The sequence below is a fragment of the Cygnus olor genome, chromosome 1 (genome assembly GCF_009769625.2).
Source record: "Cygnus olor isolate bCygOlo1 chromosome 1, bCygOlo1.pri.v2, whole genome shotgun sequence".
NCBI classification, from domain to species: domain Eukaryota; kingdom Metazoa; phylum Chordata; class Aves; order Anseriformes; family Anatidae; genus Cygnus; species Cygnus olor.
This window is the reverse complement of record NC_049169.1, coordinates 53,105,328-53,120,513: the sequence shown is the minus strand read 5'-3', so window position 1 is coordinate 53,120,513 and position 15,186 is coordinate 53,105,328. Positions and strand designations below refer to the sequence as shown.

Genomic DNA, 15,186 nt, shown 5'->3' with positions numbered 1-15,186 from the left:
TGGGCTGTATGTTGCTTGACTGTTATGTTTTATTGAATACCAAAGTCAGTCTTGTTTGAGGCTAGTGAAAAATTGCTTTTTCACTTTGTATTATATGGGATTAAATGATACTCATGGGAAGAAAAATTACCTGATTCAATGTCTAACATACCTTTTATATGTCTGAGATTGTGAGTTGATATAATATCAAGAAAATATTACTAAGCTATTACTGGGGGGCTATTAAGTCACCTTGGTTATCGCAAGGTTGTTTTTTTCTTTCTGAGAAGCTGAATATGAAGACTAATAGCTTACATATCTATCAGATTCTAAAAATACTAAAGATATGGTAAAATTGCATGATTCAGTTTGCCATTGGTCCTTCTATGAATACTTTGGGAGCATTTGTGATGAAAGTCGATGCCATAGTCACAGTCTTGGATCTTGCAGTCAGTATACAGAATATTCTTCTATGTGTGTATAAATAAGCTGAATTCATCTGGAATTTTCTGTAATGAGACAATTCCAATTATGCTGGGAATAATTCTGAACTCTTAAGAACATGAAAGCCTTTGTTTTGATTTATTAGTAACTACAACAACCAAGAGGAGCTGCGTAATCTCAAATTTCTATTCAATTAAAAAAAGTTGAAGCCAGTGACTTTCAACACCTGTCTTTAAATTTCACTGCTGTTATAAGTAGTACCAAATACTAAACTTCAGTTTATATGGAATATTATGACAGCTCTTGGAAAATTCTAAGTAGTTTTATTTTGGCTTTCTGTAAGGAGAATTGGCTGTTCATACAGAGGTTCTGCTATGGATTAAATACACTAAACCATTAATGTGATAGATTCCTTTAGGGTTGTTCTTCACTGTTACTGCATCTGATAGTCAATTACATCAAAGTAGTAAGGATTTTTCAATCTATTAGAAACTTTTTACACAAACTTACTTATGTAGTGAGTCATTATGGCAGTTTTTCTGGAAAAAATCAGTTTGCTAATGATTTTTAGGTTGAAAAAACCCTGTGCCTCTGTTCAGGAACTATTCATGATCATGAATTAATAGAATTTTCAATTCTTGGAAAAGTAATGAGGAGTATTAGCAGAACTGCCACCCTGGACTTCCAGAGGGCAGAGTTTGGCCTGTTGAGTAGAAAGGCTGACAGAGTCCCTTGGGAGGCAGTCCTGAAGGGCAAAGGCTGGACACTCTTCGAGAAGGTAATATTAAAGGTGCAGGAGCAGCCTATCCACACATGCCAGAAGATGAGCTGGCACAGAAGAAGACTAGCCTGGGTAAACAGAGAGCTGTGGCTAGAGCTCAGGAAGAAAAAGAGGGTTAATGACCTTTGGAAGAAGGGGTGGGCCACTCAGAAGTACTATGAAGATGTTGTAAGGCTGTGCAAGGAGAAAATTAGAAAGGCCAAAGCCCAGCTGGAGCTTAATCTGGCTATTGCTGTTAAAGGCAATAAAAAAAAATGTTTTCATAAATACATAAACCAGAGAAGGAGGACTAAGGAGAATCTCCATCCTTTATTGGATGTGGGGGGAAACACAGTAATAAGAGATGAGGAAAAGGCTGAGGTACTTAATGCCTTCTTTGTCTCAGCCTTTAGCAGCAAGACCAGTTGTTCTCCAGGTACCCAGTCCCCTGAGCTGGTATGAGAAGCAGAATGAAGCCCTCATAATCCACAAAAAAATGGTTAGTGACCTGCTTAGATGTACATAAGTCTATGGGGCCAGATGGGATCCACCTAAGGGTACTGAGGGAGTTGGGAGAAGTGCTCGCCAAGGCGCTTTCCATTATTTGTCAGCAGTCCTGGCTATCAGGGGAGGTCCCAGTTGACTGGAAGGTAGCAAATGTGACACCCATCTACAAGAAGTGCCATCATGTAGCAACTACAAGGCAACCACGCGATCAGGACTATTCAGCATAGGTTTATCAAAGGCAGGTTTTGCTTGACCAGCGTGATCTCCTTCTATGACAAGGTGACACACTCAGTGGATGAGGGAAAGGCTGTGGATGTAGTCTACCTAGACTTCAGTAATGCTTTTGACACCATTTCCCACAGCATTCTCCTGGAGAAGCTATCTGCTCATGGTTTGGATGGGTGTACACTTTGTTGGGTTAAAAGCTGGCTGGGTGGCTGGGCCTAAAGAGATATTGTGAATCTGAGTTAAATCCAGTTGGAGGCTGGTCACTAGTGATGTCTCCCAGGGCTCGGTTCTATGTTCTAGGTTCTATGATTCTATGACTCTATGATTCTATTCTTGGGATTTAGGGGAGCTGTTTTATCATATATTCAGCTAGCACATTTCTGGGGCAGTGTAACAGCTGGACTCTGATTATTCCTTAACAGACAGTAACTGCAAATTTAAGATTTTTCTAACTAAGTCTTGACTTTCCTTAAAAAGAGAATTGATATGTTTCTGTATTCTAATTCTCTTCCTCCCATCCTCCATACCCTGAAACACATCACTACCAATCTAGAAAGCAGCGAATTTTTTCAGTTTGATGTCCTCTGTTTTGAGAAAAGAACACACAAACATTACTATTGGTAAGTAGTTGTGTATAAATATTTCATAATATAAAATAAAACATATGAATAGTTATAATTGTAGCTTCAGTGATAGCTGTCTGATCAGAACCCTTTTCTGAAATTAGCCTGAGGACTGCAAATTGTGAATTCTAGCTTTTGTAAGGATTTCCAAAAGCATGTCACTACTCTAGGAAGAAAAATTTTAAAATTTAAATGGTAGACAGAGGAATTCTAGAGTTTTACATGAAATTGAAGAAGTGTTTGTCTACAAGGCATTCTTGTAGAAGTCAACAAATCTGTTGCAGAAAAGTAAGAATCTAGAACTCACAAGTTAGGTAAATATAAGCTTTGGCTGCATTTGTTAGGCTCTAACTTTTAGAAGATAATGCACATAATGAAGAAAGGCTGGGGATGTTCAGCCTGATAAAGAGAATGCTCCAGGGGAACTTCATTGCAGCTTTTCAATACTTACAGAGGACTTATAAAAAAGATGGGGAACAACTTTTTGCTCTGTCAGACAATGGTAGGACAAGGGGGGATGGTTTTAAACTAAAAGAAGGGAGATTTAGATTAGGTGTTAGAAGGAAAGTCTTCCCTTAGAGGGTGGTGAGGCACTGGAACAGGTTGCACAGAGAAGCTGTGGATGCCCCATTCCTGGAGGTGTTCAAGGCCAGGCTGGACAAGGCCCTGGTCAACCTTATCTAGTAGGTGGCATCCCTGCCTATGGCAGGGGAGTTGGAACCAGATGGTCTTTAAGGTCCCTTCCAAGCCAAGCCATTCTATGATTCTGTGATAATAAAGGGATCTGAAAGGAATGCAAAGGGTAGTTGCAATTCATGTACAGCATTTTATCAGATTTGTGAAAACTGCAGAGGCTTTGAATAAGTTGGAGTCAGCAGACAAAAACTTCAAAACTGAATTTTCTAAAGGACTCCTTACGCAAACATAATATTACTCCATTCCACTGAAATATGGAAAGATTAGTCACTGTTTTAGAAGTATTAGAGTACAGATGATTTATATATTACCTAGCTATATTTTCAAAGATATTCCACATCCCATGTCTTAAAATAGCTATCACTGATACCATGGCAACACAAGAAAACACTTGCAAGCAAAAGATCAAAGAGCTTGATTTCCTTTCCAGGGCATTTTTAGATATTGCTGCATGAAGCATCTTTCCATGAATTTATGGCAGACCTAACTAGTGACTAAAACCCACATTTTCTATCAAAATTGACCCTGAAGAAAATATGAAACTTGAAAAAATATTAACTGGTTAAGTTTTATGAGCATTAAATTACAACACTACGTATTTAAATTGTAAGGGTGTTTTACAAGTAGGAGATTATAATTGAGAAAGCCAGGGCTTCTATAATATGCAATAACTGAAACATACCCTAGGTTTTAATTTGGAAAATTGTTTAGAAGACAAGTGATGCTACGTCCCGAAATTGAGGATTTTTTTTATTTTTATTTATTTTTTTTTGCCCCCACGGAAAATCCCATTTAGTGATGGGATTTTTAGGAAAAGTACAAATTCAAGGAACTGTGAAGTCTTTATCAAAGGAAGATTTAGTCTTTCCCATAAAGGAAAAAGGCTGTTCAAGTTCTTCCTCTCCTTTCTTCAGAACCTTAGAAGTAGACTGAAATACTACTACATCATTGGAAGCCATGAAGGAACTAAAACAGGTTGGGTTGTTTGTGTTCCAGTGTGTTTCAACAGATTTATGATTAGTTTAATCAGCCATAACTTCTTCTATGGATATTTAGTTTCTTAAGCAGTACTGTGGCTTAAGAACTGCATTCAGGTTTTTTCCATGCTTTGTTTCCTTGAACAATCCTTTATAGCTTTATCAAAATGGTAGTCCTGTAACCACTATCTACTTGTAAGAAGGTCTGTATACACTCAAATATCTGCAAAAGGTCAAAGAGATTTGAGATTAAAAATAAAGAAAAGTAGAGATCCATACAAATTATTATCAAAAGAACATACAGAATTACTTTTTACTTTTATAACCCTTGAAAGAAAAACATTTTGTTTGCCTGTGCCAATTAATCTACTGACCTAATAAAGTTATCTGTTAATAACCGTTTTTTTTTTTTCTTATGTCACTGTGCAGAACACAGTTACATAGTTTGTGCTTGTGCTCTTCAAGGAGATTCAGAATACTACCCTAACAATTTCATGCTCTGAAATGGAGTCAGTATATTCAGAGCATAATATAAATTACATAGCTGAGAAGAAAACCTTTCTCTTTTTATAATGACTGTTATTGAGATCAAGTGCAAAAAGATTAATCATACTGAGAGCAGAAGAATTACTAAAGCTATAAATCTTTGGTAAGCAAGACTACTTTTCTATTTGAATTGTAGTATTTATAATATTGTTGAGGCACAATGTCACTGTCTATTTTCTGCTTGTCTGAATAAGTGTTATTCTTCCTGAGCTTCAATAAGAATAGAGTTTGTATGTAGTGACAGCCTTTGTTTGTCAAGAGCAAAGAGCTTATGGTATGTGAACTAAGGCCTGTTTCTCCAGCAATCAGTGAGGACTCTAAAATGAATTCTGTGGAAACAAAATATCATGAAAATGATGAACTACGCATGTTTGATATGCCATTGATTTCAGTAACATGTGTAGGAATGTAATAATAGTCTTTTGAAAAATAAATATAAAATAATTGTCTATTTAACTTTTTTAAAACAAAAAATTGCATTATTTCAGCATAAAATCTCTTCTATTGTGCAAATAGACTATACAAAACTAGTCACATAAACACATTTTCATATATGACAAGGGAGAACAAATAGAAAACATCTTTCAAATTGAAGTAAAACATAGATTTATTTTGAAAACAAATGCTATTTTCAAATACAGAAAAAAATGTCCTATCTCAAAATATATTTTTTGCACAGTTATTTAATTTATAGACAGATTTAGTGACAATGATTGCTTTTTTGTAAGTCTCAGTTTTGTTGCCTTTTATACAGCTTTGTAGCATAATATCAACATAAATATGCAATTGTACACACTCTAATCCTTCATTCTGCAGTATTTAAGCCGGCTATACAACCTGTAGTATTTGAATGATTTCAGTGGGGTTCCTTTTAAGCAGAGTATTCTCAGTGAGTATTGCAATTTCAAAGCCTTAGTGAGAAAAATCTAATGTACAGTGTGACTTTCGAGTGCTAATTCCAACTTGGATGTGCCAGGATTTGTCACATAGAAGACTCTGGATGCATTATAACAACAGTACATCCACTCCTACAGTTATTTAGGTATAGCTCATGTTTGTTACAGACCCTTTGCCACTAAGATAAGTCATAAATTTGCCAATTAATGACAGCTGGGATGAAGAGAAGTAGGAGGTATAAAATATGATTCTGTTAACGTTACTGGTTACGTTAAAAGGATAGTTACATATTGTATTTATGTATATATTATAATTATTTCTCTTACTTCACAAATGTATGATTTAGGGCATATATTTTACTTTTTTAAATTTGTGTCACACCTTGCTAACTGAGTGCCATGAGGGATGTCCAGTAGTATGAAAAGGCAGTAATTGGCTTCAGTGGGAGTTTTCTCTAAGTAAAAGAAGTAGACAAGTCTAGTGTATAAAAAAGCTTTCAGCAGTGTTGAAAAACATCTTTCTTTTGTCTGGAGTTTATTTAAAGCAACTGCAGAATAATGCATTCTCCAGTTTAAGAAAATATTTTTATACATCACAAAATTGAAAAAAATATTTAATTACAGTATAAAGAGCTTATATAAAAGTAGTCTTCCTTCAGCTTCTACATTTTTAAGGCAGTTTATGGATTTTGTATCCTATAATTCCATTTTATTTGTGCACTGAAGAGAATGTATGTATTTATGATATTTATCAATAAAGATGACCTTTCTTCCAGGTAATTTAACTTAAAAATTAGGAGTCATTTTCCTTTCCAGTTAATACAGTTATAATTAGCACTTTGCAAAAATGTAACATTTTTAATATTTTATTTTTAATTTTAATTACTATAATATATTTTTTTTACTAGTAAAAGTTTCCTTTTTTGGAAAACGGATATTTCTTTTGAATGTTCATATAAGGGGAGATGGCATAGTATTTAATATACCATATACTATGTATTTCCAAATCAGTGGCCATATGTATTTTTTATCCCCCTGGTGTTTGCATTGGAGTTATAGTGCACCCAACCTTAGAAAGGGTTGGTTTCATGTTTCTGTTGTTGACTTTTAATATGACTAGTGCTAACTTCCTAGAATTAAGTAACAGTTCTAAGAAGCAATATTTTAATACAGTGTTAGCAAAGAATTTGTTTTAATTTCCTGTCACACCTACTAACTTCAATTTTTATGGCAGTTCTTGGGTTTGTTGGTAGTACCAGAATGAACTCTGTTTTCTCCAGGGAGACCAGGCTTCTTCACTGAGCTGCTCCTGAGCCTAAGCTTGTCATCTCCACCCTCACTCTGCTGCTTTCATTTGTCTAGGTTGTAAATTATTAAAGGCCTTTCATGTGGTAGAGAGTCTGGAAGATTGGGGATCCCTCCCTATGATTTCAGCCCCTGCTGAAATGTCAGTACCAACATAAAATTGTCAGTAACCATTTGTTTGTTTTTCACGTGGTGTTTTCCTTGAAGGTTTTTGAATAAGAATAGTTTAATATTTTGAATAAGAATTATTTGAATAAGAATATTTTAAAGAATCTGATTAGTTAAAAAAGAAAAAAAATAAACAGAAGGGAAATGGAAAATAATGCCATGTATAGTTGTCAAATGAGCTTAATATTTTCTTCAGATGTAAACTTCTAGGAATGCTGTTTGTGTTCCTTGGAAGAAGAAAGGCTCTAAGATACACAGAAGGAGATGCTCCTGATCACAGCTTTTTTTATGGATAAAGGGTGGAGAGGCACTGGCACAAGTTGCCCGGAGAAGCCGGGGATACCCCATCCCTGGAGGTGCTCAAGGCCAGGCTGGATGGGGCTTTGGGCAACCTGGTCTGGTGGGAGGTGTCCCTGCCCATGGCAGGAGGGTTGGAAAAAGATGATCTTTGAGGTTCCTTCCAACCTTCCATTCTATGATTCTACACAATTTGACCATTTACAATATACTCTATGATTCTATGATTCTAAAGGATACATTGATTTTCTAGCAATTTCAAACACTAAAATAGGAATGATGAGATACAGGATAATAAAGAATGAAGGGAGATGGGATGATTTAGTCCTGTCTATTACAGCTGTTTTTGTCTTGACAATCAGTGTATCAGTAACTACCCAAGCAAGGACATGATTCCTATGGTTGTTACCTCTCAGGTATTGCTCTTAGCATTCAACAGCTGAAGATCCTAGTGCCAGCCTTGTGGATTCAGCTGTGTACAGGTTTTAGGTGCCATATCACGTTACTCTTCTCTGTTTGTCTTTGGAGAGAATCCCAAAGTGTTGTTGGCCAACAAGTATATGATTAATACAGAGATTTTTCAATGTGCTTGGCAGTCCCTGTACAATTACCTCACGCTGACAGCTGTGTCTGATCTTCAGTCAGTTTTGCTTTTTCTATACAATTGGCACTCCTTTAATTTTTTCTGTGAGTATTCTGTAACTGCCCAGAAGTGGTAAGCCTTCACATACTCTTGCTTTTTTTATACATCTTTTTTGTTTTCTTTTTCTTTCATGATCATAGGAGATGGTAGACACTCAAGTGCATTGGTTGTGAAGTACAAAAATGCAGTTGAAGTGAAAGCAAAGTTAATAATTAAGTATCTGAACACCAGGTCCCACACGCTTTGAAACTGATAAAATGAAAAGACAGAAAAAAAAAAAAAACCTTTGAAAAACTGCTCCATGAATCAGTGGGAATTAGGTATCTTAAATACATAAATCATACACTGAAGTAGAGGTGCAGACTGGGGAATTATACTTCATAATCGTATCGGAATTTGTAAGTAGGAGAGACAGACTGTGAAGATGAACAAAGATGAGGCATTAAGACATCAGGAAGGCATCAGCTGAAATAGATGTTAATATCAAAATAATAGAAGTCAATTAGGAGATGTCACTGTTTTAATGTAATAAAAAAGATAAGAAAATATAGAAAGGAAATTGACGTTCTTTTAAGAGTACTTCTACATTAACTGATTACATTGCTACATGCAGTATTTAAATGAGCTGTTACTGATCACAGTTCATAAATAAAAGGATAGGTAGACATTTGTATCTAATGCAATTCTTAAGTGGTGACAGACAAACAAGTATTTAAGCATTCATTACTGGCAAGATAATACTACAGTGATAATTTACCGAATGGTATTATTAAGAACTAGTGATAATACACCATTTTGAAATACATTTCAAATTTCTGAAGTGAACATTTTAATAGTAACATTTATTTATTCATTAATACATTTCTGTATTAAAGTAAATGCCAAAACATGATAGGTAAAGTTCATTACAGAGCCTGGTTTCAGTCTTAATGGTGATTTTTAAAGGAATTTTAAGATATCTGTCACCACAAACTATTGTGTGAGTGGTTTCATACAGAACTGGCTGTGGGCAAACAATCAGCATAACAGCACTAAATAAACAGAATAATCTCTCATTCTCCCGAAGTTATGTTCTCATGCTGAAACACTTTAAGAGACTGGTGTTTCACAACATTTCAGTAATAAATTGCCTAAGATAAAGTTTAGAAATTAAATAAGCATTGGTTGTTTTTCTAAGGAGAATATAGTTTCTTAAACAAAATACAATAGTGAGTGAAGTGGGGACTTCAGCCTGTGTACTAAAAGCATATTTCTGCCTTCTCTTTGCCACATGCTATTCACAATCTGATAAACTTCATTACTAGAAAATAAATCTCATCTGATGTAGTTATGTATACACTAGAAGCTCCTAAAATCTTAAAAATAGAATTAAAAAAATGTTTCAAGAAAGCCAGAATCCTCTATTTTATAGTACTTTGCCTTTTATCGTTACTTATTTGTGTTACTTTCTTTTTAAAAGTGCAGATGAAGAGTTTCAGAACGGACATTATAATAGGTCTATACAGTACCACAAAAGTGAAACAAAGCCCTGTGTTGTTTGTTGTTGTTGTTGTTTTTGTTTGTTTGTTTGTTTTTTCATAAATTATTGGGATAGGCATTGTTCTGTGACAATCTGTGTTCTGGACTGTTTCTGTGAAGATGAGTTTAAAATGGTTTCAATACGTTATTTCAGTAAAATTATCTCTAGCAGAAAACAGACTAGTTTCTAGCAAGAGAATGAAAGGATGAGAAGCATAAATGCAAATATGTTTTCATGAGGTGTTAACAAAGGAAAATAAACAAGGAATTACAAGACCATGTGGAACCCTAGTTGAGCTTGTTTGTGTACTAACAATTAAACCTATTTCTGTAGATGATCCTAAGAGTTCGTTTCCAACCTAAATGATACTATGATTCTATGATGTTTCATAGAAACGATATATTGCAATAAAGCTGTGCAATGTAAATTTTAAAGGTTAACATGCTAGAAATTATAGTATCTTGCTTAGAGTTGAAGTGCTATGTAAGGCCTAATATTAAAGATAGCAGAGGAGCTTGTCCCATTCTCTTGAACTATCTTGAAAAGCACTGTGCATATGCAGAGGGATTAGCCTACAAAATCCTTTCGTTTTATTTGTACTGCCAGATATTTTGTCTTTTATCTACTGAAAAAAAAAAGTATTAATAAAGAACATTTGGTATTCCGTATTTGGAAATCCTGTTCCCTTACTACACTTAATTGTTTTGTTAGTTAAGTCTTTAAAAAATTTCATTTAAACACTACTGAGTGAGTAAGAGTTTTAGTGGGTCCATGAATAGGATGGAAACAACAAGACTTGCCTGATGCTTTTTTCTGTATCCAGACAGAATTAAATCAAGATGAAGGAAGTTGATTGATCTAATTATTTTTTTTCTGTGATTTCTTTTTTATTACTCAGTATAATGTTTTCAATATGCCGGATGTCTATATGTATTGTCATATTTTTCACTTGGAACTTAAGTAGCCAGAGGAAAAAACCTTTACAAACAGAGCTCAGAATAGTGCAGGTGCTGCAAATGGTCTATGCCATTACTATCACAGTATTACAAAAATTATACAAAATAGAAGGAGGCTGAAGTCTCTACAAAATTTAACAGCAATTTACTGAAGGTGCTACACAGAGGTCTAAATAATTAAAGGACAGGCAATGACATATGACTTCCAGGACTGAGTTAAGAAATAAGAAATTCATTCTGACAACATTAAAAATCACTGGTAGCATTGGGTTCCCAGAAGAAGTGGAGAGAGGTAATCTGACTTACTTTATAGAAAATTTGGTCTTGCTCAGTTGATGATAAAATATGAAATGGCATTAATTTGAATGTGAAATGTTTCACCTGAGGCTTTGTCTTCTCCTTTGCTAGACAGTGTTGAGTGAAAAATTCTATGAATATTTTGCAGTTCTGGCTGGCATCTGGATATGTTTGCATTTGTTTCCCATAGTGTTTAATCATCTCCTCCACAGGATTTAAAGTATGTCATAAACCAAAGTCAAGACAGCTTCTCCATATAGTATTTTCTCTTCAAGACCTATGGCATTTCTGCCTGTTAGAGGAGTGTGAAAAATCAGCTGCTGAAAGGTTAGTCATGAAACGTCCTTGTGATTGCAAGAAGACTCAGTATATCCTTGGAGGGATTGCTTAAGTTGTGCTAATATTTCAAAGGATTCTCTGATTGCTGCTTTAAGATCCATAAAGTTCCTTTGTTTTTCAAAAACAATTTTTTTCATTAAAAAAAAATTGTTATGGAAAAAAGTGGTGACAATTTGGAAAGTTCCTGTTAAAATTCTTTCTTGGGGAGAAGAGATGTCATGGCTATCAGAATAATATGATTTACCATCAAAAAAGAATGGTATGGACAGGATTAGTTTGTTTAAATGTGTGCATATAAACAACTCTTCCATGAAGCTACGAATGTTACTGAACTCAGAGGGAAATAATAGAAATTTTTACTGTGGTATTAAGAATTATACATTTCTGTGTAATCTGCTTTGTCTTACCCTGCTGTGTGTTACTGGGTGATTTTGATGAGTATGTTTCCTTACTTTTAGCAGATGTCTCCATTTTGTGGTGACACTAAAAATGACAGCAAGTGTCTTCAAACTACCTTAATCAGGATTTTATTTGTATAGATTTCCAATGAACCATCCTGTTGCAAAATAAATGAATTAGAGTAAAATTTCTCATGTTGGTTATGATGCTGCTTTAACTCTATCATATTTATTGTGTTCTCTTCCAATGTAAGAGATTCACATTAAAATTGTCTGTCACAGTTTGCAGATTTTGTTCTAGAATATGGCAGATTTTTTTTCCTTTGCAATTTTTTTGATGCAATATTTGCAGCAATTCCTTTTATTAAATGTGTGACCTACTCTTTTTAAGAGGTTAGCTTGGAGGTAAAGTCATAGTTATTTAAGTAATAGGTTCTAGGATTACCCCAGCATAGTTTCAGTTCAGCTCATTGATTGCCTAGAATTCCCATATTGTTAACCTCTCCTGGAAGGAGAATTCTGTCCAGCTGGCTCCTCTGTATTAAATTATGACATGATTTATTAGTTGCTTCATGCACTGTTGATCGCTTGGGCTGTTTGCTGTGAAATCTTCCATAGAATACCCATACTTAAAATGTAGTTTGAATGTTTTTAGAGTTTTATGCAGTTTAGAACAGCTGCTGTGTTGTCAGATAGAAGCACAAGACGGTAAATAATGAGCTATATAATATTAAGTGTGTCCAAAAATAGTTAAAGGCATTAAAAGAATTTCCAGATTTGCAAAGTCTAGCTAATAAACTTATAAGCTTTATAGCAGTTTATTTATCTTACCTCTTTTTTTTTTTTTTTTTTTAAATCAGCAGTGTGCTTGAGAATCCATTGGATATGGAAAAATAAACAGAACTCAATGGAATAGTGTAGATACGTGGTCAACTTTGGAAATACACACAAAAAAATATACCTTAGAGCATTAGTTTACCTCCCTTCACAGTTTTAATAAAGAAGATGGTGTTTTGCCTCATTATCATTTCAAAGGTGTCATAAATTGTTCAGACTTATGCATGGGTACAGTGCACTAATATTGAGATTGTAGCTCACTGGGTAGCAATTTTAATTGCCTGGATGATTAGTTTGCCTAGAGAAGAGGGTGTAAATTAGAAGGGATAACTTGAAAAGATTGATAATTTCATCTTTCTAACTCAGTTTGCACATTTTAACTTCGAAATAGTCTGTGTATTCTATGTATTTGAAATATTCTATGTAACATGTATTAGAAAGCTTATTGATGTGACCCTTGCAATAGGAACCATGGGAGTCATTGTTTGCTTTCCAAAAAAATATGTTTAATAAGATCTTATTATAATCACTGTAGTAGAAATACCAAGAGTTTCATTCCATGTACTCAGTAATTAGACCTAAAGTTAACTAATGTTTGATGCCTTGTCATGAGGCACTTACAAATTATTATATGGTCCTAGTGCTGAAACCATCTGCAATCTGTTTTCACAGAATCACAGAATCATCTAGGTTGGAAGAGACCTCCAAGATCACCGAGTCCAACCTCTGACCTAACACTAACAAGTCCTCCACTAAACCATATCACTAAGCTCTAAATCTAAACGTCTTTTGTCAAATCTAATCTTCATGGCTAAAGGAACTTTCTTTCTCCATCTGTTAATTATCCCTCATTAACATCCAGTTCTTCAATAGTGGTCCTCAAACCAGTACACAGTCCATAACAATCTCTAACATTTCTCAGGGCTAAAAGGAGAGCCAAGTGTGAGGTTGTCTGCAGAAGATTTCTCGCTCACTGTTAGTGTCTAGAGATCAGTGAAGACTGGGGGCTAGTGCTGCAGGGAAGAGGGCTGTATTCTTTATAGTTTCCTATTTCCCTTTTTCTTTGCCTAGCTTTCACAAAATGAATTCTGCCTATGTGTTTGTATCCCAGATTTCTGGTAAATTTGAAGAGTCGTATTTCTGCTGTCCTTTTTTTAAACCCGTTACATTGATTTATCTTCAAATATGCCTGAGTCATCTTTCTGTGCTAAAAAGCCAGGATCCTGGCCAATTTGTTATTTTGTTGTTGTTGTTGTTTAAAGAAAGTATTAATTCTTATTCAGTCTTCTAAAAAATCAGCTGGCAAATACACTAATAAAAATTGTAAACGTTTTAGATTTCATCTACATTTAAACCCGAATATTTTGAACAGATAGGCTGAACTTGTAGTTTAGTTTTCCCACATTTTCATTAGTGCTAAACATGAAGAGTTTTGTTGTTATTCAAAATATTAATGGTACTGAAACAAAGTGAGCACAGATTGTGATGCAAATGCTTCTCAGTGTTTTGAAGAAACAGCAAGAGCCTTTGCAGCTGCTCATTTCTGGAGAACAAACATTCTGTCTCGCAGCAAAGCACAGACCTTCAGAACTGAAATAAACAAATACACATTGTTCTGTGTGATGTTTAAAAGATGTTTATGATAGAAGAAGAAACCAACGAGAAGTGGTACTGAAGTCCTGCTGCACAGAATGACTGCCTACCTTACATCTTGTGGCACAAGCGTGGGGTGCCAGGAGTATTTGCAAGCCCTTCTGTTGTCCCTTAGAACTTCTTTTCAGTGGATTTTCATAAAAAACACTTGAAAAAAAGCACTTTGTGGAAAATCATAATTTTAATACTTACATATTTTGGTACTGTTTTAGAACAGTTAAGTGTTTCTGCTACCATATGTTAACTACTGTTCATCTTGCTCAATATGCTGTTTACTCTTTTACTAAGTAAAAGAGCTCATGAAAGCTGTGCCTGTGTTTTTCCCATTTTGCAGACTGCACAGAGGAAGTGTGGGGATTTCCCATGTGTCAGTACTTGAAGGACAAGGGCTGGTGTTGTGGTCGCAATGCTAGAATGTCAGCATGCTTGGTATGATTCCCCTTCTTTTCTTTTTCCTACTGAGAGCTTTATCCAGATGTTACAGGATTCATTGTTTTTGGCTTCTAGTCCTAGAGACATGACTTTAATCCAAGACTCTACAGAATAACATCATTAATGTTGTAAGCATGATGAATTGTATCTAAAAAAATAGTACTGACCTTCCAGCATTATATATTTTATACTTGCTGGAGGCATGAAAAAATGAGTATTGACAGAAATGTATTTTAAGAGTGGACAGAGAGGCCAACCCTTTGCTGAAACATAAACACGGTAACTCCTCGGGGTAATAGTTCCTGGCCAAGGACTTAGAGGGGAAGAAGGTAATTGTAGAAGGATTGCAATCAGTAACTCCCCCAACGCCTTCATGCTTCATAATATTGAATGTTCTGACTGTTTGAAACCTAAACAAACCTGCCTCTTCCAAAAACTAGAAGAGCTCTAAAATCCATGTGGCTTAACAGACTGGAAACATCTTTTTAACATTGCACCAGGAGATGCAATGCTCTTAACGACCTAGCCTCAACAAGACAGGATGATGAACTGTTGTCTAATTTGAAAAAACAGATATGTATCAAAAATTTTGACTGCTATTTCAGTTAGAAGAGTAGTATTCCTTTGCTTTATTAATTTTTAATTTATTGTATCGAGATGAATCATAAGAGGTTCTGATGAGCTTC

The 15,186-nt window shown here is 35.0% G+C and overlaps 1 protein-coding gene across 1 annotated transcript in view; it reads left to right on the top strand.

The window, feature by feature from the left end:
• METTL25 (methyltransferase like 25) overlaps positions 1-15,186 on the top strand; it is a 63,177-nt gene that overhangs the window by 26,962 nt on the left and 21,029 nt on the right. The window contains exon 6 of the mRNA XM_040558378.1: positions 14,403-14,497. Coding sequence (XP_040414312.1) covers positions 14,403-14,497 — 95 coding nt within the window. The remainder of the gene's footprint in view (positions 1-14,402; positions 14,498-15,186) is intronic.